Source organism: Arachis ipaensis, chromosome B8, assembly GCF_059453495.1.
Source record: "Arachis ipaensis isolate K30076 ecotype BB chromosome B8, ASM5945349v1, whole genome shotgun sequence".
Lineage (NCBI taxonomy): Eukaryota > Viridiplantae > Streptophyta > Magnoliopsida > Fabales > Fabaceae > Arachis > Arachis ipaensis.
The window spans coordinates 28,287,524-28,309,699 of record NC_142443.1 but is presented as its reverse complement, the minus strand read 5'-3'; the positions used below and the strand labels follow the sequence as shown (position 1 = coordinate 28,309,699).

The following is a 22,176-nucleotide window of genomic DNA, read 5'->3' as shown; positions in this document are numbered from 1 at the left end:
ACCTCCAATTGGTTTGACACGGTGTATCCCCTCGGATTTTGTCATAAATGAATTCTCATAGCTAGACACATGTTGATAATAACTTCGAAGCATCCGGAGAAGCACCTAAAAGTTAGTAACCATAATCATGTGTCAAGCTAGATATGCAACAAGCAAAATTCAGATTTGCATATAGCCAAAAAGTCAGTAACAATAATCATGTGTGGTATGTTTTTACCAATTTGGAAACACAGGAAGTAGAAAAAGGAGTTGGGGGTAGAATTTTTTATTTAAATATTTTTATTTTTTTAAAATAATTAAAAATGGTTCGTAATTATTATTTTAAAATAATTAAAAAAGCTAAATTATCTTTTTTATTAGTCAATTCACTGTTTTCTATTAACGAAAACAAGAATAACTGACTTTTAGTTATTTTTTTTGTCAAAATTTAAACTTTGGATTATTTTTTTATTGTATCTTTTGTGGTTATTTTTATTCCGTCGAAATCTTTTGGATATTAATTTGGTAGTTAAGTCGCAACTTAAAAGTCAACTTGAATTGCCTTTTGAAAAAAGTATTTACTTTTTTATCTTTAAAAAAAATTTAACCAACAATTTTTTATATTTGGATAGACTTTTTAAAAAGAATTTTTAAGTATTAAAAACATCTATTGTTTATACTTTTTTTAAAAGTAAGGTATTACTAGTTTTTAGAAAAAACAAATAATTTACTTTTTTTTAATAAAAGTACCTTTTTTAAAAAACGTATCTAAATAAATTTTAAATTGAATAAAATTACTTTATTTAAAAAAAATACTTTTTTTACTAAAAAAATCAATTAAACTGGCAATTAATTTATTCCTTAAAATTAAATGTTATGAATCAAATTAGTCTCAAAACCGAATTTTTCATTTTTCCCTCAATAATTCAAACTTCTTTTTAGTTTTTAAACCTATTAATTTTCTATGTATTTTTCACATGTACCTTAAATAAAATTCTTGTCACCTAATAAAAAAATATTTCAAAAAACTTAAGATACAACAAATTATTTTATAAAAATAAGAACTGTAACACCCTAACTATCAAAATGTCACGTTTCTGGCTGCATTACTATGATAGATCGGATATTACAATGACCCTTAAACTATTTAATGCTAAAATATAAGCCTATTTAAAACTTAAACCGTATAATCGCTCAAAAGACTTTTTAATTGATAACATACATTCATACTTGCGATGCAAAAATCAATACTTAATATATATATATAAAAGTTTTACAAGCATTACATAATCAAATTCCTATTCCTCTTATAACATAGATGCATATGATGAAAGCCTGTCCTACTAGCCATGAGCTCACGCATCGGTTATGTTACTAAATCCGACTCAGATAAGCGGGATTAGACTACCATCCTTATCCGTAGGTTCCATAGACAAGCAGGATTAAACCACCATCCTTGCCCGGAACATGCAAGCGGGATTAAACCACCGTCCTTGCCTCCACAGTAAGCGGGATTAAACCACCATTCTTACTGGGTACACATAACAATATACAAGCGGGATCACACCACCATCCTTGCTAAACAATTCATCAATACGTGAGGGGAATAACACCAACATCCTCATTGCAGGCGGGATAAAACCACCATCCCTGCACAACGGTTTACGTACTGAGCAAGCGGGACTATACCACTATCCTTGTCAGGATAGAAATCCTCATCATATTCTCAATAATATCCACAATCAATCAGACTTAAAATCTTATTTCAAAAAAAAATCATTCTTGACCCATTTACTTTCAATAACAAACATATTCAAGGACCACTTTTTCTCAATTCAATTTTCTTTCAAAACAAAGCCACTTTTCACAATATCTGTCCAAAACTCCCAAAAGACTTCAAAACAAAGCCAAATTTAAATTCTCTTCTGAAAACTCAAAATCATTCATTCTAAATCAAAATTTGGTCATAAAATTTCTCAACAGAGTCTCAAGACTTTAGGGGAGACTAACCTAACTCATTTCCTTAAATTCATTGAAAACCTCTAAAACCTTAGCTTCTTAATTTGAATAAAGAAAAGAAAATTTAAACCAAAATCAAGTCATGTATCCAAATATTCCAAACCAATTTCAAAACTAACTTACTTAAACCAAAACCAAATTATTTAATCCAAAAACTAATTTCAATTTCATTCTTAAATCGGAAATCTTTTCAAAGGCTCAGAATTGTTTAGTCTTGCTAAGCCGAAATTTAAAGAACATTTCAAAAACAAAACGAATTTAATTAATCAAAGTTCAATCTCTTTTAAAATCCACTAAAACTCCTCCAAAGGCACTTCCTTAATCAAACTTCAAAACATAGGCCCTTTCATATTTAAATCAATCGAAAAACATAAACTTTTCTTAAACAGCTTAAACTCAAAACACCCATTTCTTAATATATCAAAAACCAAATAATAGGACCTCTCAAATCCAAATTCTTTTCTAAATCATATTTTAAAATAGGATCTTAATTTCATAAAAATTCAGCAGCATTTCTCCTAAAACTTGGACTTTGCCACTCTTTTTGGGTCCCAACCAAACCTTTTTGCAACCTTTTCCACGGTTTCAAAACCAAATCAGTTTAAAATCAGACTAATTCCAAAAATTCATATCATTCTTGATAAGGACCGTTATAAGATCGGCATTACAGACCATAACTCGGCAATTTACGTTATTAATTGGCGCTACATTATTAATCGGCGTTACAGTTACTAATCGGCAATCAACGTCATTAATCGGCAACTTACGTTATAAATCAGCTTAACGGACTGCTTTACAAAAGTGAAACGTCCAACCTAACATTTCACCCTTATTATTGCTCTATAATACAGGCAATAAAGCAGAAGCATAACGGACTGATACATTTTCACCTACAAATGGTATGATCTCCTATCCTAAAGGGAGATTGAATTCTCAATACTGACTTAAGTTTCGGAGTGCCTTTGCAGGTACACTCCCTCCTGTTTCTTGCTCAAAGCTCTACGCGATTGGACATCCTCTTGGAGTAAAACTTGGATTACCACAAAGCTTAAAGGTCGGCACCGAAGATAACAACTCGGCGTCGATTCTCAGAGACCGAGCTCTCCCTTCAGGTATCCATACAAGAACAACTGGCTCCCACCGTGGGGCCGAGAATATAATCTCTTCCATATATCGTCGGCCTCGAGGTTCTCGTTTGAAGTCATGGTTGAACAACTTCTGCCCACACCATCCGAGCTCCTTCAGATGGTGACCGAGTTGCGGCAAGCCAACCAGCGCATGGCTGAAGAGAACCAAAGAATGGCAAATCAAATTGCCAACTTGAATAACACCTGGATCGAAAACAACAACGATCGGCAAGAACCGACAGGAGAAACCGAGCATCAATCAGGACCAACACACGTCTCTGGCACTGCTCGGCATGAGGAAGACCAACCCGAGCATGATGAGAAAGCTCGGCCAGAAGATGAGAATGACCACTTGGAAAGCTCCCCTGGGCCCTTTACGGCCGAAGTGATGAATTTCGTGCTGCCTAGGAGATTCACTTTGCCGACCACCCTGACTCCCTATGACGGGTTGGGTGATCCGAAGAAATACATCAAAAAATTCACCTCCATAATGATAGTAAACGGTGCATCTGATAAAGTTTTATGTCGTTGCTTTCCATCTTACTTAGACGATCCTGCACTTGATTGGTTTTGTTCTTTGCCTGCAGGTTCTATTTCTCGCTTTCGAGACCTATCAAAGCCTTTTGATGAGCACTTTGCTGGATCAGCAATTTTCCTACACGACTCTGATTACCTGAATACAATCAGGAAAGGCAAGCAAGAAAGCCTGAGGGATTACATGACGCGCTTCACAAAGATAGCCATGAGTATACCCGACCTCCACCCCGAGTTGGAACTGCACGCCATAAAAAGCGGACTGCGACCAGGAAAATTCCAGGAAACTATTGCTGTAGCCAAACCTAAGACTATGGCCGAGTTCCGTGAAAAGGCTAAAGGATATATCGACATCGAGGAACTCCAACAAGCTCGGAAAACAGAAAAGTCTCACTACAGAGACGACGACAAAATGCGAGACAACAAGAAGAATTTCAAACTAACTCCACGATATGAGTCCTATACTAAATTCAACACCAAGCGCGACGACATCATCAAGGAGATCTTGAATTTAAAATTAATCAAGCCACCAAAAAAATCCGGCAGTTACTCAGATTCAAAAGGCGCGGACCGATCAAAATACTGCTCTTTCCACCAGAAGCACGGACACACTACCGATGACTGTGTCATCGTCAAAGACCTACTGAAACAACTAGCTCGGCAAGGTCACCTGGACAAATACATCAGCGGCCACATATAGCGGCGAGCACCCCCTTCTGGAGACCAAAGCTCGGCCACGTAGCATGGCCGAGATAAAGACCGACCAAACAACAACCATCCCGAACAACCAACACGTATAATTAACTGTATTTCCGGAGGTTTTGCAAGTGGAAGAGCCACAAACTCGGCAAGAAAGAGATCTTACCGAGCTATGCTTTCCATCAACGTCGATCAAACTCAACAGCAGACACTACCATACTTCCTGCAAATAACATTCCAGACAGTCGATCATAACAACAGTATAGCAAATCTCGATGACCCGGTCGTAATCTCCTTGCAAGTCGGAGATCTCCTAGTAAAAAAGGTGTTGCTAGAGCCTGGGAGCAGTGATGATGTCCTATTTTACTCCACATTCCAGAAAATGAAATTGAGCAGCAACATCCTCCAACCTTCTACTGTAGACCTGGTAGGTTTCTCAGGTGAGCGAGTCCCGATTATGGGCTCTGTGTGGTTACAAACTACACTCGGTGAGTTTCCCTCGTCAAAAACTTCAGACATTTAATACTTAGTTGTTGATTGCTTCAGTCCTTACAATTTAATACTTGGCCGACCTTTCTTAAATAGGTTCGGTGCTATAGTATCTACAATTCATCTTTGTGTTAAGTTCCCTTTGCAGGATAACACAATTGTAACCATTCACAGTGATGCCCGAGAAGTCAGGGAATGCTACAACAACAGTCTCAAAAGACCTAACTCAAACACAAAAGCCCATGTTTACAACATCGGCAGCCTAGATGACCTACCAGCTCTGGCCGATCTTGATCCCAGAGGAGGAACCCTCGAAAGACCAACCCCAACAGAAGATCTGTATAAAATCTCTTTCACAGAAACCACGGACAAATTCACATACGTCGGCTCAACATTATCCTCAGAAGAGAAATCGTCCTTCCAAGTATTCTTACAGCGAAATGCCGACCTGTTTGCTTGGACCCCAGCTGATATGCTAGGCATCGATCCATCAATTATATCCCACAAATTGGCATTAGATCCATCTGTCCGACCAGTAGCACAGAAAAAGAGAAACCTCGGCCAAGACCGAAAACAAGCTTCCTTGGAAGAAACCAAGAAGCTCCTCAACGCGGGCTTCATCCAAGAAATCTGATTCACAACATGGCTGGCAAATGTCGTCATGGTGAAAAAACATAATGGTAAATGGCATATGTGTGTTGATTTCACCGATCTCAACAAAGCATGCCCCAAAGATTCCTATCCTTTGCCCTCTATTTATTGCTTAGTTGATAATGCCTCTGGTTATGAAAAACTCAGCTTTATGAATGCATATTCTGGCTATAACTAGATCCAAATGCATCCATCCGATCAAAATAAGACAGCCTTTATTACTGAATATGGAAACTATTGTTATAAAGTCATGCCATTTAACCTTAAGAATGCAGGTGGAATATATCAACGTCTAATGGACAAAGTCTTCGCCAAACAGATCGGCAGAAACATTGAGGTCTACGTTGATGATATGGTCGCCAAGACAAAGTTCGGCAACAATCACCTTAACGACCTTGCAGAAATCTTCGCTCAACTAAGAAAATATAACATGCAGTTAAATTCTGAAAAGTGCACATTCGGCGTCCAGAGCGGCAAATTTCTCGGCTTCATGCTCACAAACCGAGGTATCGAGGCAAATCCAGAAAAATGCTGAGCTATTTTAGACATGACAAGCCCACAAACCATCAAAGAAGTCCAGCGATTAACAGGGAAACTTGCTGCACTCTCTAGATTTTTACCCTGCCTAACTTCTAAATCTTTATATTTTTTCCAAACTTTAAAAAAGAAAAAAAGCTTTCCAATGGACTGATGAATCTGAACAAGCATTCACAACTATCAAAGAAACTCTTTCAAAATCACCAATTTTACAAACCCCCCCTCCAAGGGGAACCATTATACTTATATTTATCTATCACTAACTGGGCTATAATCTCTGCTCTTATTGCAGAAAGGGAAAAGAAACAATACCCGATCTATTTTACCAGCAAAACATTACAGAATGCCGAGCTTCGATATCCGAGCATTGAGAAGCTAGCTCTAGCCCTGGTCTTCTCAGCCAGAAGACTCTGACCATATTTTCAGAGCCATGAAATTTATGTTCGGACAGATCATCCTTTGCGACAAGTCCTTCAGAAACCTGAGTTGGCTGGCTGATTAGTAAAACGGTTGGTGGAGCTATCAGAATTTGATATCAAGTATGAAGGCCGATCATCCATCAAATCCTAGTTCTTGGCCGACTTTATCGCCGAATTCTTGGTACCAAGTACAACTGAAGACTACATCGAATGGTCTTTATACGTCGATGGGTCCTCGAACCCACAAGGGTGTGGAACAAGTATCATTCTTGATGATAGCCACGGCAACGTCATCGAACATTCCCTCAATTTTTTATTTAAAGCAAGCAACAATCAAAGTGAGTATGAAGCGCTAATTGCTGGCCTTAGACTCGCTGCCGACCTAAACATCACCGAACTTAAGGTATATTGCGACTCCTTACTTATTGTCCAGCAGGTAAACAACTTATACCAAGTAAAGGACCCTTTGCTTTCTAAATACTTGGATATCGTACAAAATTTACTTTCAAAATTTTCTAAATACGAAATATAGCACATACCAAGGGAGAGTAATGGCCGAGCTGACATTCTGTCTAAACTCGCCAGCACTCAACCAAACGGATCATCACTTTATCAGTCAACACTGTTCAAGCCAAGCATTGAACTAACACAAATCTTAAGTGTAACACAGGAAGCAGACTGTAGATCTCCATACATAGAATATCTCCGGACAGGGATCTTGCCAGGCGACGTCAAAAATGCTCGAAACTTCCGCCGACAAGCCTCTTTTTTTACAATTTATAATAATTGCCTATATAGACGAGGATTCTCTCGTCCATTACTTAAATGTCTTTGCAGAACAGAAGCCGAGCTTGCACTTGCTGAGGCGCATGAAGGGATTTGTGGTACACACCTCGGAGCCCGAAGTCTATCTTCAAAAATCCTTAGAGCTGGATTATACTGGCCGATAATTCGTCAAGATTGCCAAGCAAAAGTTAAAAGCTGTAAAAACTACTAGAAACACAGTCTAATCACACATCTCCCGGCTGAACTCCTACACAGTTCCGAGGTAAGTGGGCCTTTTAACCAATGGGGCATAGATATCCTCGGCCCTTTCCCCACAGCAACAGGACAGGTAAAATTCCTGGTTGTATCAATTGATTATTTTTTCAAATGGATAGAGGCACAGCTCCTAGCCAAGATCACATCACAACAAATGCTTTTTTTTGTCTGAAAATATATTATTTGTCGATTCGGCATTCCTCGGCACATTATCACAGATAATGGTCACCAGTTTGCCGATAAAAAATTCACATCGTTCTTGCAGGACTTGAAAATAAAACAACACTTTTCATTAGTAGAGCATCCACAAACAAACGGGCTAAGAGAAGCTGCAAATAAGGCAATACTACATGCTCTAAGAAAGAAACTAGATGATGCAAAAGGCCTCTGGGCCGAGCTTATCCCAAAGATCATATGGGGATACAACACCACAATTCACTCAACCACAAAGGAGACACCCTTCCGGTTAGTCTACGGTTCAGACGCAATGATACCAGTGGAGATCTCTCAATCCTCACTGCGCACCGAAATGGCCGACCATACTACAAAAGACATAGCTCGGCAATCCAAACTCGACCTCGTAGAAGAAGTCAGATCGTCGACAGCAATCAAACATCTGGCCATGCAACAGCACATAGCTCGAAGGTATAATAAAAGACTTCACCCAAGGTCTTTCCAAGTAAATGACCTTGTACTCAGGAAAACAGAACAAGCTAGACGACCATCAACACATGGCAAACTAGCAGCCAATTGGGAAGGCCCTTACCGAGTCACAGAAGTCATCGGCAATGGAGCTTACTGACTACAAACCTTAGATGGTAAAGATCTTCTTAATACTTGGAATGTATCTTCTTTTAAGCTATATTACAGTTAAAACCAGGGATAGGCAAGTACTCTTTTCCCACTACCAATATTTTTTCCAAAAAGGGTTTTGCTTGGAGAGGTTTTAACGAGGCTAGCCTACCTGGGCCTTTGAAATCAAAGGTTTCACAATAAATAAATTTATTATCCAGTCCATACTCTTTGTATTTCATACTTTTCATTTATTTGATATTTATACCATCGATCTATACTCCGAACCGACTATTCGGTAACAATCAGTCCAGACAGTCGAACTATAATCTTACTCCGACCATTCTGATACTATCAATCAAACGAACTACCAATCTATATTCTGAATCTAATCATTCAGATTCTATCCTTCAAACAACTAACTGATCTAACTCAAAATCCGATCAATCAGACTCTATCAGTCAAACAAACCGAACTTACTCCAAAACCGATCATTCGGAACCTCTCAGTCAAACTAAATATCCGATCTTAATCGGAAGCCAATCATTCAGAATTTATCAATCAAATAACCGATCTAACTCGGAATCTGATCATTCAGAGTTCATCAATCAATCCATCAAATAACTGATCTTAGTCAGAATTTAAACACTATGATACTATCATTTCAATCAGATAGCCAATTACAATTCGAACACAACCGTTCGGCAAATATCAGTCAAAACAAATATCCGATCTTAATAACAGATCGCCGAGCAAATACTTAGAAACTATCTTTATCAAAAATTGCTGCCGACCATTAAATAGAATCCAGTTACACAAAATATTATCAATGCCTATTAATCGGCATCTCAATAAACTCGGCCTACTCGGCCTTTCCATGATACTTCTCCATCAAAATAATGGCATTTCACCATTAACACGATTTTACCTAATAAACATGTTTGGCTCAAAGCCACAGTCACAAACCAGATAAACACCCATAGAAACAATAATATTATCTCATAATCATAACATGCACAAAAAGCATGTAACCAAAAACACCAAGAGTTATTTTTCACAAAACAGTAGCAACATAATATCACAAAATTAAGCTCAACTCAGGAGCAAAATAAGTCTACCAACAAAAAGCAAAAGTATAACAGCAGCAAAACAAAACCCTACTAAGCATTTTCATTTCTTTACTCAACAGCACCATCATCTTCGACCATAACGCCATCCTGCACTATTTTAACTGGATCCATCGATGAGAAATCCACACCAGGAGCTAGAAATCTCGCCTGAAGGGAAGCCCTCTCAAATCCTTCAAGGAAGGAATTAAGAATTTCTCATTGCTTGTTCTTCTCCACCTCCTTCAACTGAGCGGTAACCTCAATCATACGAGTACTCAGAGCAGATAAGTCAGATTCTTTCTTATTTAAATCTTCAACATCTTTGGTATAACTATCCTTCACCTCTTTCAAATGCTTCTCAACCTCAACTAACTTCACCTCTAGCTCTAAAATCTTAGCAGCCTTTATAGCCAACTCTTCCTTCAAACTCGGATCCTCCTTTTTCTCAACAAACTTCCGATGAATTTTTTCACGGCTCCATCATAAACTCGCCAGTCGCAGTCCCACCACCTGAAAATCATACATTAATATTCCACAAAACAAAAAACAAATTCAAACCTTTTGCCTCAAAAATAGAATTACCTGCAAATACTGATCAATGGCAACATCACCAACCTCGTCAGCCAGAGTTATATCTGCCGACGATTGACAACACTCATCAGCAATAACCATATATGGGTAATCCATTCCCCATAAAGACGAAGAATCAGTCTGATCAGCAATCCCGTGCAACCTTTTTTGATTGTCAAAAAACTTATGAACTTCTTCAATTGGCACATCATCCTTCTCATCATCAAAAACATCGGACAAATCCACCATGTCACCTTTTCTTTTCTTAGCAATAACTTTCCTCCTCCTCGGCTTCGGTTGATCAACCTCGCCAGCACCAACAACTTTCTCAACTTTGGACATCGAACCTTCCTTATCCAGGTTCTTACTTTTCACACGTGCCCTCAAGTTTGTTGTAGATACACCAGGATACTTTCCACCTGAAAACAAACAAAAACCACTTTTCATCAACATATGTCAAATACTGAATACAAAATAAAACCCCAACAAGCTCACCTAAGTAATCTACCACAACCTGCTTACTTTCTTCCCACTTCAACAAATCGAATACTGAGATCGATTCCTTCCGATCAATAGCCTCGACCAGATATTCAATAATACACTCATCCCTAGGCTTGATAAACTCCGGGCCGAGTATATTATTGGGCTCAGAACACCACCAAATTGGGAATCTGTCCCCTAAATGCTCGTCCACATAAAAAGGAAAATCCCCTTCAACACTTCTCACCTTCAGATACATCTCCTTAAATTCCTTAAATGACGACTTATACAGCTTAAATATTGCAAATCTCGGCGAACTATTCAAGTTCACCCACCCACTTTTCCACACACCCTTTGCTTGAAAAAGTGAGAAAAATAACTCTACAGATGGCACTTCTTCCAAAAACTCCATCAATACCTCAAATGCACGAAGAAAAGCCCACCCATTCAGATGTAGCTGAGATGGAGCACAGTTCATCTACTTCAAAATCTGACATTTAAAATCGCTAAATGGAAGCTTAACCTTCAACTCTTTAAGAACACAACTATACATAAAAAAGTATTCAAAACCCTCACCCCTATGAAAAACCCTATCACTTTCAGAACAGGACAGTAGCTCCAGTCGAATTCCAGAACCAGACCTAACAACTTTACTCTTATCCACTTCATCTACAGCTCCCTGATCCAAGAACAATGACACATGACTCCTAACATCCTCATTAACCCAGTCATAAGACCAGTCTATCCTCTTCTTCTTATCCTTCTCAAACCCCATCAACAGCAACAAACAGAAACAGAGGAAGAAGAAAAAAAACTCAATGAAGAAGCAAAGACAAAAAAATTTTCACATACCTCTTTTACTCATTTTCTTCCCTTTGGAAACTCCACAACCAACTTTATCTCACAAACTCAAAAATGATGTAGATGCTACACTATTGGTATTCCAGTAACAGTTACCAATGAGTTACAAAAACCCCTTCAGTAACAATAACCCACTTCTCAGTCCCATCAACCGCCCAAAGAGCAATCTTGGAAATGACAGCACACTTAATGCCATCATTACTTCTCTCTCTTCATTTAAAAACTGTTTACTTTTTAATATATCTTTTTTTATTAACCCTTTTTAATAAAACATCTTGAGCTGGGGGCTCCAGATCCAACACATTTTCCGACGTAATACACTTACGCAACTGCCGACTTATGCTTCATTTAAAGCTCAACCTGTTTCATTAAAACATACTCTCAGGTTAAGCTTGGGGGCTATGATCAGGACCATTACAAGATCGGCATTACAGACCATAACTCGGCAATTTACGTTATTAATCGGTGCTACATTATTAATCGACGTTACAGTTACTAATCGGCAATCAATGTCATTAATCGGCAACTTACGTTACAAATCAGCTTAACGGACTACTTTACAAAAGTGAAACGTCCAACCTAACATTTCACCCTTATTATTGCTCTTTAATACATGCAATAAAGCAGAAGCATAACGGACTAATACATTTTCACCTACAAAAGGTATGATCTCCTATCCTAAAGGAAGATTGAATTCTCAATACTGACTTAAGCTTCGGAGTGCCTTTGCAGATACACTCCCCCCTGTTTCTTGCTCAAAGCTCTACGTGATTGGACATCCTCTTGGAGTAAAGCTCGGATTACTACAAAGCTTAAAGGTCGGCACCGAAGATAATAACTCGGCGTCAATTCCCAGAGACCGAGCTCTCCCTCCAAGTATCCATACAAGAACAATTCTCATTTTTCAAGAAAACAAATTCAACTCAATTCATTTTCAATAAACCAAACTCGTTTTCAAAACTTCAGAAGAAATAACTTCAAAGAAACACTCCAAAAACAATCCTTTTCATAAAACTGAATAATAATCAAACCAAACAAGCATTCACATCCATCCAAGACAACCAAACAAGACATAAGACTTATACAATCACTAAAAGTACATTTCTCACATGAATATCCATATATAGCAACCCCGAAATATAATGTTTAGTTTTTCGAAAAGGCCCCTACCTCGACAAGCCGAACCTAAAACCCAAACATTGTCAACAAACCCTTTTCTCTTGGCGCACATGATGAGCGGATAATTTATACACTTTTTGGCATTATTTTTAGTATGTTTTTAGTAGAATCTAGTTACTTTTAGGGATGTTTTCATTAGTTTTTATGTTAAATTCACATTTCTGGACTTTACTATGAGTTTGTGTATTTTTCTGTGATTTCAGGTATTTTCTGGCTGAAATTGAGGGACTTGAGCAAAAATCAGATTCAGAGGTTGAAGAAGGACTGCTGATGCTGTTGGATTCTGACCTCCCTGCACTCAAAGTGGATTTTTTGGAGCTACAGAACTCAAAATGGCGCGCTTCCAATTGCGTTGGAAAGTAGACATCCAGGGCTTTCCAGAAATATATAATAGTTCATACTTTGGTCAAGTTTAGACGACGTAAAAGGGCGTTGAACGCCAGTTCTACGCTGCTGTCTGGAGTTAAACGCCAGAAACACGTCACAAACCAGAGTTGAACGCCAGAAATACGTTACAAATTGGCGTTCAACTCCAAGAATGACCTCTGCACGTGTAACATTCAAGATCAGCCCAAGCACACACCAAATGGGCCCCGGAAGTGGATTTATGCATCAATTACTTACTTCTGTAAACCCTAGTAACTAGTTTAGTATAAATAAGACTTTTTACTATTGTATTTGATATCCTGGATTGTATTTTTGATCCTGTGATCACGTTTTGGGGGCTGGCCATTCGGCCATGCCTGAACCTTTCACTTATGTATTTTTAAACGGTAGAGTTTCTACACTCCATAGATTAAGGTGTGGAGCTCTGCTGTTCCTCAAAAATTAATGCAAAGTACTACTGTTTTTCTATTCAATTCAACTTATTCCGCTTCTAAGATATTCATTCGCACTTCAACCTGAATGTGATGAACGTGACAATCATCATCATTCCCCCACGAACGCGTGCCTGACAACCACTTCCGTTTCACCTTAGATTGAATGAGTATCTCTTGGATCTCTTAATCAGAATCTTCGTGGTATAAGCTAGATTGATGGCGGCATTCATGAGAGTCCGGAAAGTCTAAACTTTGTCTGTGGTATTCCGAGTAAGACTCAAGGATTGAATGACTGTGACGAGCTTCAAACTCGTGAGTGCTGGGCGTAGTGACAGACGCAAAAGGATAGTAAATCCTATTCCAGTATGATCGAGACCCTCCAGATGATTAGCCATGCAGTGACAGCGCATCGGACCATTTTCACAGAGAGGATAGGATGCAGCCATTGGCAAGGGTGATGCCTCCAGACGATTAGCCATGCAGTGACAGTGCATCGGACCATTTTCCAGAGAGGATAAAAAGTAGCCATTGACAACGGTGATGTCCTTACATAAAGCCAGCCATGGAAAGGAGTAGGATTGATTGGATGAAGACAGCAGGAAACCAGAGGTTCAGAGGAACGAAAGCATCTCTATACGCTTATCTGAAATTCTCACCAATGAATTACATAAGTATTTCTATCCTTATTTTATTATATAAATTTCGAAAACTCCATAACTATTTTATATCCGCCTGACTGAGATCTACAAGGTGACCATAGCTTGCTTCATACCAACAATCTCCGTGGGATCGACCCTTACTCACGTAAGGTTTATTACTTGGACGACCCAGTGCACTTGCTGGTTAGTTGTATCGAAGTTGTGAATGAAAAACGATTTATTAAGACGTGCGTACAGAGTTTTTAGCGCCGTTGCCTGAGATCACAATTTCGTGCACCAAGTTTTTGGCGCCGTTGCCGGGGATTGTTCGAGTTTGGACAACTGACGGTTCATCTTGTTGCTCAGATTAGGTAATTTTCTTTTTGTTTTATTTTCAAAAATTTTTCAAAAAAATCTTTCAAAAAAATTTCTCCTTTGTTTTCAAAAAAATTTTAAATAAAAAATATTTTCAAAAATATATTTTTCTTCAGAATTTTTAAGAATGAATTCTAGTGTTTCATGAAGCATGTTGAAGCCTGGCTGGCTGTACAGCCATGTCTAATTCTTCTGGATAGGGAATGTCAGGCGTGTCATGTCTGAGTTACATACTAAAGCTTGGCTGGCTATTAAGCCATGCCTGACCCTTTGATTGGAGCTTTAGACTAAAGAGCATAAGATTCCTGGAATTCATATTAAAAATTTTGGAATCCTTATTTTTCTTTTTCAAAATGATTTTCGAAAAAATTAAACGAAAATACAAAAAAATCATAAAATCATAAAAATAAAAAATAGTTCATGTTTCTTGTTTGAGTCATGTGTCATGTTATAAGTTTGGTGTCAATTGCATATTCATCTTGCATTTTTCGAAAATTCATGCATTCATGGTGTTCTTCATGATCTTCAAGTTGTTCTTGGTAAGTCTTCTTGTTTGATCTTGATGTTTTCTTATTTTGCATCTTTTCTTGTTTTTAATGTGCATTTTTGCATTCATAGTGTCTAAACATGAAAGATTTCTAAGTTTGGTGTCTTGCATGTTTTCTTTGCATATAAAAATTTTCAAAAATAAGTCTTGATGTTCATCATGACATTCAAAGTGTTCTTGGTGTTCATCTTGACATTCATAGTGTTCTTGCATTCATCACATAGTTTGATCCATAACTTTCATGCATTGCATCATTTTTCATGTTTTTCTCTCTCATCATAAAAATTCAAAAATAAAAAAAAAATATCTTCTCCTTTTTCTTCTCTTAAAATTTCAAAAATTAGATTTGACTTTTTCAAAAATTTTAAAAATCTAGTTGTTTTTATGAGTCAAATCAAATTTTCAATTTAGAAATCTTATCTTTTTCAAAATCTTTTTCAAAAATCAAATCTTTTTCATTTTTCTTAGTTATTTTCGAAAATTTTAAAAATATTTTTCAAAAATCTTTTTCTTATCTTTATCTCCTAATTTTCGAAAATAACATCATCAATTAATGTTTTGATTCAAAAATTTCAAGTTTGTTACTTGCTTGTTAAGAAAGATTCAAACTTTAAGTTCTAGAATCATATTTTGTGATTGCTTGTGAATCAAGTCATTAATTGTGATTTTAAAAATCAAATCTTTTTCAAAACTAATTTCAATCATATCTTTTCAAAAATATCTTCTTATCTTATCTTTTTCAAAAATTTGATTTTAAAATATCTTTTCTAACTTCTTATCTTCTTATCTTTTCAAAATTGATTTTCAAATTTGTTTCAACTAACTAACTAACTTTTTGTTTGTTTCTTATCTTTTTCAAAACTACCTAACTAACTCTCTCTCTCTAATTTTCGAAAATATCCTTCCTCTTTTTCAAAATTTCTTTTTAATTAACTAATTATTTTAATTTTTGATTTTAATTTTCGAAAAATCACTAACCTTTTTCAAAAACTATTTTCGAAAATCACTAACTCTTTTTCAAAAATAATTTTTGAAAATTCTCCTTCTCTCTTATCTCCTTCTATTTATTTATTCATCTACTAACACTTCATCTCACCCAAATTCGAACCCCCTCTTCCATCTGTGTTCGAATTTTTTCTTCTTCTTTTCTTCTACTCACACAGGGACCTCTATACTGTGGTAAAAAGGACCCCTATTATTATTATTTTTCTGTCCCTCTTTTTCATATGAGCAGGAGCAAAGACAAGAACATTCTTGTTGAAGCAGATCCAGAACTTGAAAGGACTCTGAAGAGGAAACTAAGAGAAGCTAAATTACAACAATCCAGCAAGCACCTTTCAGAAATTTTCGAACAAGAAGAGGAGATGGCAGCCGAAAATAATAATAATGCAAGGAGGATGCTTGGTGACTTTACTGCACCTAATTCCAATTTACATGGAAGAAGCATCTCCATTCCTGTCATTGGAGCAAACATTTTGAGCTTAAACCTCAATTAGTTTCTCTGATGCAGCAGAACTGCAAGTTTCATGGACTTCTATCTGAAGATCCTTTTCAGTTCTTAACTGAATTCTTGCAGATCTGTGATACTGTTAAGACTAATGGAGTAGATCCTGAAGTCTACAGGCTCATGCTTTTCCCTTTTGCTGTGAGAGACAGAGCTAGAATATGGTTGGACTCTCAACCTAAGGATAGCATGAACTCTTGGGATAAGCTGGTCAAGGCTTTCTTAGCCAAGTTCTTTCCTCCTCAAAAGCTGAGTAAGCTTAGAGTGGATGTTTAGACCTTCAGACAGAAAGAAGGTGAATCCCTCTATGAAGCTTGGGAGAGATACAAAGGACTGACCAAAAAGTGTCCTTCTGACATGCTTTCAGAATGGACCATCCTGGACATATTCTATGATGGTCTGTCTGAATTAGCTAAAATGTCATTGGATACCTCTGTAGGTGGATCCATTCACTTAAAGAAAACGCCTGCAGAAGCTCAAGAACTCATTGACATGGTTGCTAATAACCAGTTCATGTTCACTTCTGAGAGGAATCCTGTGAGTAATGGGACGCCTATGAAGAAGGGAGTTCTTGAAATTGATACTCTGAATGCCATATTGGCTCAGAATAAAATATTGACTCAGCAAGTCAATATGATTTCTCAGAGTCTGAATGGAATGCAAGCTGCATCCAACGGTACTCAAGAAGCATCTTCTGAAGAAGAAGCGTATGATCCTGAAAACCCTGCAATAGCAGAGGTAAATAACTTAGGTGAACCTTATGGAAACACCTATAATCTATCATGGAGAAATCATCCAAATCTCTCATGGAAGGATAAACAAAAGCCTCAACAAGGCTTTAATAATGGTGGAAGAAATAGGTTTAACAATAGTAAACCTTTTCCATCATCCACTCAGCAACAGACAGAGAACTCTGAACAAAACACCTCTAACTTAGCAAACTTAGTCTCTGATCTATCTAAGGCCACTGTAAGTTTCATGAATGAAACAAGGTCCTCCATTAGAAATTTGGAGGCACAAGTGGGCCAGCTGAGTAAAAGGATCACTGAAATCCCTCCTGGAACTCTCCCAAGCAATACAGAAAAAAATCCAAAAGGAGAGTGCAAGGCCATTGAATTGATCACCATGGCCGAACCTGTAAAGGAAGGAGAGGACGTAAATCCCAGTGAGGAAGACCTCCTGGGACGTCCAGTGATCAATAAGGAGTTTCCCTCTGAGGAACCAAAGGAATCTGAGGCTCACTTAGAGACCCTAGAGATTTCATTAAACCTCCTTATGCCATTCATGAGCTCTGATGAGTATTCCTCTTCTGAAGAGAATGAGGATGTTACTGAAGAGCAAGTTACCAAGTACCTTGGTGCAATCATGAAGCTGAATGCCAAATTATTTGGTATTGAGACTTGAGAAGATGAACCTCCCTTGTTCACCAATGAACTGAGTGATCTGGATCAACTGACATTGCCTCAGAAGAAACAGGATCCTGGAAAGTTCTTAATACCTTGTACCATAGGCATCATGACCTTCGAGAAGGCTCTGTGTGACCTTGGGTCAGGAATAAACCTCATGCCACTCTCTGTAATGGAGAAACTAAGAACCCTTGAGGTACAGAAAGCCAATTTCTCATTAGAAATGGCAGACAAATCTATGAAAATAGCTTATGGATAAGTAGTGGACATGTTAGTAAAGGTTAAAGACCTTTACATCCCTGCTGATTTTATAATCCTGGATACTGAGAAGGATGAGGATGAATCCATCATTCTTGGAAGACCCTTCCTAACCACAGCAAGAGCTGTGATTGATGTGGACAGAGGAGAATTGATCCTTCAATTAAATGAGGACAACCTTGTGTTTAAAACCCAAGGATCTCTCTCTGTACCCATGGAGAGGAAGCATAAAAAGCTTCTCTCACTGCAGATTCAACCAAAGTCCCCACAGTCAAACTCTAAGTTTGGTGTTGGGAGGCCACAACCAAACTCCAAGTTTGGTGTTGAACTCCCATATCCAAACTCTAAGTTTGGTGTTGGGAAGTCTCAACAATGCTCTGAACATCTGTGAGGCTCCATGAGAGCCCACTGTCAAGCTATTGACATTAAAGAAGCGCTTGTTGGGAGGCAACCCAATTTTTATTTATCTAATTTAATTGTTCTTTCATGTTTTATCAGGTTCATGATCATGTGGAGTCACAAAATAAATATAAAAATTGAAAACGAAATCAAAAAATAGCAGAAGAAAAATCACACCTTGGAGGAGGATCTCACTGGCATTTAAACGCCAGTAAGAAGCATCTGGCTGGCGTTCAACGCCAGAACAGAGCATGGTTCTGGCGCTGAACGCCCAAAATGGGCAGTATCTGGGCGTTTGAACGCCAGAATTGCACCCTGGAGAAGAGCTGGCGCTGAACGCCCAGAACAAGCATGGTTCTGGCGTTCAACGCCAGAAATGGGCAACAAATGGGCATTCAACGCCCAGAACAAGCACCAATCTGGCGCTGAACGCCCAGAGTTGTGTGCAAGGGCATTTTGCATGCCCAATTTGGTGCAAGATTGTAAATCCTTGAACACCTCAGGATCTGTGGACCCCACAGGATCACCTCAGGATCTGTGGACCCCACAGGATCCCCACCTACCTCCACTCACTTCTTCTCACCCCTCTTTCACACAATCCCATAAACACTCTTCCCCAAAACTCTTCACCAATCACCTCAATCTCTCTTCCCTATCACCACTTCACCACTCACATCCATCCACTCTTCCCCATAAACCTATCTCATAAACTCCACCTACCTTCAAAATTCAAAATCAATTTCCCACCCAAAACCCACGCTTATGGCCGAACCTTACCCCCCTCCCTTCCCTATATATAGCCCTCCATTCTTCCTCATTTTCACACAACATAACCCTCTCTTCTCTTCTTGGCCGAATACACCACTCCCCTCTCTCCTCCATATTTTCTTCTTCTTCTTCATCTATTCTTTCTTCTCTTACTCGAGGGCGAGAAAAATTCTAATTTTGGTGTGGTAAAAGCATAAGCTTTTTGTTTTTCCATTACCATTGATGGCACCTAAGACCGGAGAATCCTCTAGAAAAGGGAAAGGGAAGACAAAAGCTTCCACCTTCGAGTCATGGGAGATGGAAAGATTCATCTCCAAAGCTCATCAAGACCACTTCTATGATGTTGTGGCCAAGAAGAAGGTGATCCCCGAGGTCCCTTTCAAGCTCAAGAAGAATGAGTATCCGGAGATCCGACATGAAATCCAAAGAAGAGGTTGGGAAGTTCTAACAAACCCCATCCAACAAGTCGGCATCCTAATGGTTCAAGAGTTCTATGCCAATGCATGGATCATTAGGAACCATGATCAAAGTAAGAACCCAAACCCAAAGAATTATATCACAATGGTTCGGGGGAAATACTTAGATTTTAGTCCGGAAAATGTGAGGTTGGCGTTCAACTTGCCTATAATGCAAGGAGATGCACGCCCCTACACTAGAAGGGTCAACTTTAATCAAAGGTTGGACCAAGTCCTCATGGACATATGTGTGGAAGGAGCTCAATGGAAGATTGACTCCAAAGGCAAGCCGGTTCAACTAAGAAGACTGGACCTCAAGCCTGTGGCTAGAGGATGGTTGGAGTTCATCCAACGCTCCATCATCCCCACTAGCAACCGATCTGAAGTTACTATGGATCGGGCCATCATGATTCATAGCATCATGATTGGAGAGGAAGTAGAAGTTCATGAAGTCATCTCTCTTGAACTCTATAAAATAGCCGAAAAGCCCTCTCCTGGGGCAAGGCTAGCTTTTCCTCATCTTATTTGCCATCTATGTTATTCAGCTGGAGCTTTCATAGAAGGAGACATTCCCATTGAGGAAGAGAAGTCCATCACTAAGAAAAGGATGGAGCAAGCAAGAGAGCCCATTCATGGATCTCAAGAGACACATGAAGCTCATCACGATGAGATCCCGGAGATGCCTCAAATGCATTTTCCTCCACAAAACTATTGGAAGCAAATCAACACCTCCCTAGGAGAATTAAGTTCCAACATGGGACAATTAAGGGTGGAACATCAAGAGCACTCCATCATCCTTCATGAAATAAGAGAAGATCAAAAAGCAATGAGGGAGGAGCAACAAAGACAAGGAAGAGACATAGAAGAGCTCAAGGACATCATTGGTTCCTCAAGAAGGAAACGCCACCATCACTAAGGTGGACTCATTCCTTGTTCTTACATTCTCTGTTTTTCGTTTTCTCTATGTTAAGTGCTTATCCATGTTTGTGTCTTCATTACATGATCATTAGTATTTAGTAACTTTGTCTTAAAGTTATGAATGTCCTATGAATCCATCACCTCTCTTAAATGAAAAATGTTTTAATTCAAAAGAACAAGAAGTACATGAGTTTCGAATTTATCCTTGAACTTAGTTTAATTATATTGATGTGGTGACAATGCTTCTTGTTTTCTGAATGAATGCTTGAACAGTGCATATGTCTTTTGAAGTTGTTGTTTAAGAATGTTAAATATGTTGGCTCTTGAAAGAATGATAACAAGGAGACATGTTATTTGATAATCTGAAAAATCATAAAAATGATTCTTGAAGCAAGAAAAAGCAGCAAAGAACAAAGCTTGCAGAAAAAAAAGAGCGAAAAAAATAGAAAGAAAAAAAGAAAAAGCAAGCAGAAAAAGCCAAAAGCTCTTAAAACCAAGAGGCAAGAGCAAAAAGCCAATAACCCTTAAAACCAAAAGGCAAGGGTAAATAAAGAGGATCCCAAGGCTTTGAGCATCAGTGGATAGGAGGGCCTAAAGGAATAAAATCCTGGCCTAAGCGGCTAAACCAAGCTGTCCCTAACCATGTGCTTGTGGCGTGAAGGTGTCAAGTGAAAACTTGAGACTGAGCGGTTAAAGTCAAGGTCCAAAGCAAAAGAAGAGTGTGCTTAAGAACCCTGGACACCTCTAATTGGGGACTTTAGCAAAGCTGAGTCACAATCTGAAAAGGTTCACCCAATTATGTGTCTGTGGCATTTATGTATCCGGTGGTAATACTGGAAAACAAAGTGCTGAGGGCTACGGCCAGGACTCATAAAATAGCTGTGTTCAAGAATCATCATACTGAACTAGGAGAATCAATAATACTATCTGAACTCTGAGTTCCTATAGATGCCAATCATTCTGAACTTCAATGGATAAAGTGAGATGCCAAAACTATTCAAGAGGCAAAAAGCTACAAGTCCCGCTCATTTAATTGGAGCTATGTTTCATTGATAGTTTGGAATTTATAGTATATTCTCTTCTTTTTATCCTATTTGATTTTCAGTTGCTTGGGGACAAACAACAATTTAAGTTTGGTGTTGTGATGAGCGGATAATTTATACGCTTTTTGGCATTGTTTTTAGTATGTTTTTAGTAGAATCTAGTTACTTTTAGGGATGTTTTCATTAGTTTTTATGTTAAATTCACATTTCTAGACTTTACTATGAGTTTGTGTGTTTTTCTGTGATTTCAGGTATTTTCTGGCTGAAATTGAGGGACTTGAGCAAAAATTAGATTCAGAGGTTGAAGAAGGACTGCTGATGCTGTTGGATTCTGACCTCTCTGCACTCAAAGTGGATTTTCTAGAGCTGCAGAACTCAAAATGGCGCGCTTCCAATTGCGTTGGAAAGTAGACATCCAGGGCTTTCCAGCAATATATAATAGTCCATACTTTGGCCAATTTTAGACGACGTAAAAGGGCGTTGAACGCCAGTTCTACGCTGCTGTCTGGAGTTAAACGCCAGAAACACGTCACAAACCAGAGTTGAACGCCAGAAATA

General features: G+C 38.3%; 2 protein-coding genes and 1 non-coding gene across 3 annotated transcripts; 2 read left to right on the top strand and 1 right to left on the bottom strand.

Moving 5' to 3' along the window:
• Positions 1-3,201: 3,201 nt before the first annotated feature.
• Positions 3,202-4,359, top strand: LOC148547535 (uncharacterized). Its single transcript, XM_088495488.1, has one exon. It carries the CDS (start codon positions 3,202-3,204, stop codon positions 4,357-4,359), a length of 1,158 nt encoding a protein of 385 aa, XP_088351614.1.
• Positions 4,360-5,682: 1,323 nt separating this feature from the next.
• LOC148547534 (uncharacterized) lies at positions 5,683-8,297 on the top strand. The gene is made up of 6 exons (XM_088495487.1): positions 5,683-6,004; positions 6,328-6,425; positions 6,606-6,890; positions 6,987-7,134; positions 7,253-7,338; positions 7,761-8,297. The coding sequence occupies exons 1-6, from the start codon at positions 5,683-5,685 to the stop codon at positions 8,295-8,297; spliced, it is 1,476 nt and encodes a 491-aa protein (XP_088351613.1).
• An 8,329-nt stretch (positions 8,298-16,626) lies between these two features.
• On the bottom strand, positions 16,627-16,734 carry LOC148547533 (small nucleolar RNA R71). Its single transcript, XR_015898618.1, has one exon. It is a non-coding gene; the product is annotated as a small nucleolar RNA R71 (small nucleolar RNA).
• Positions 16,735-22,176: the final 5,442 nt, after the last annotated feature.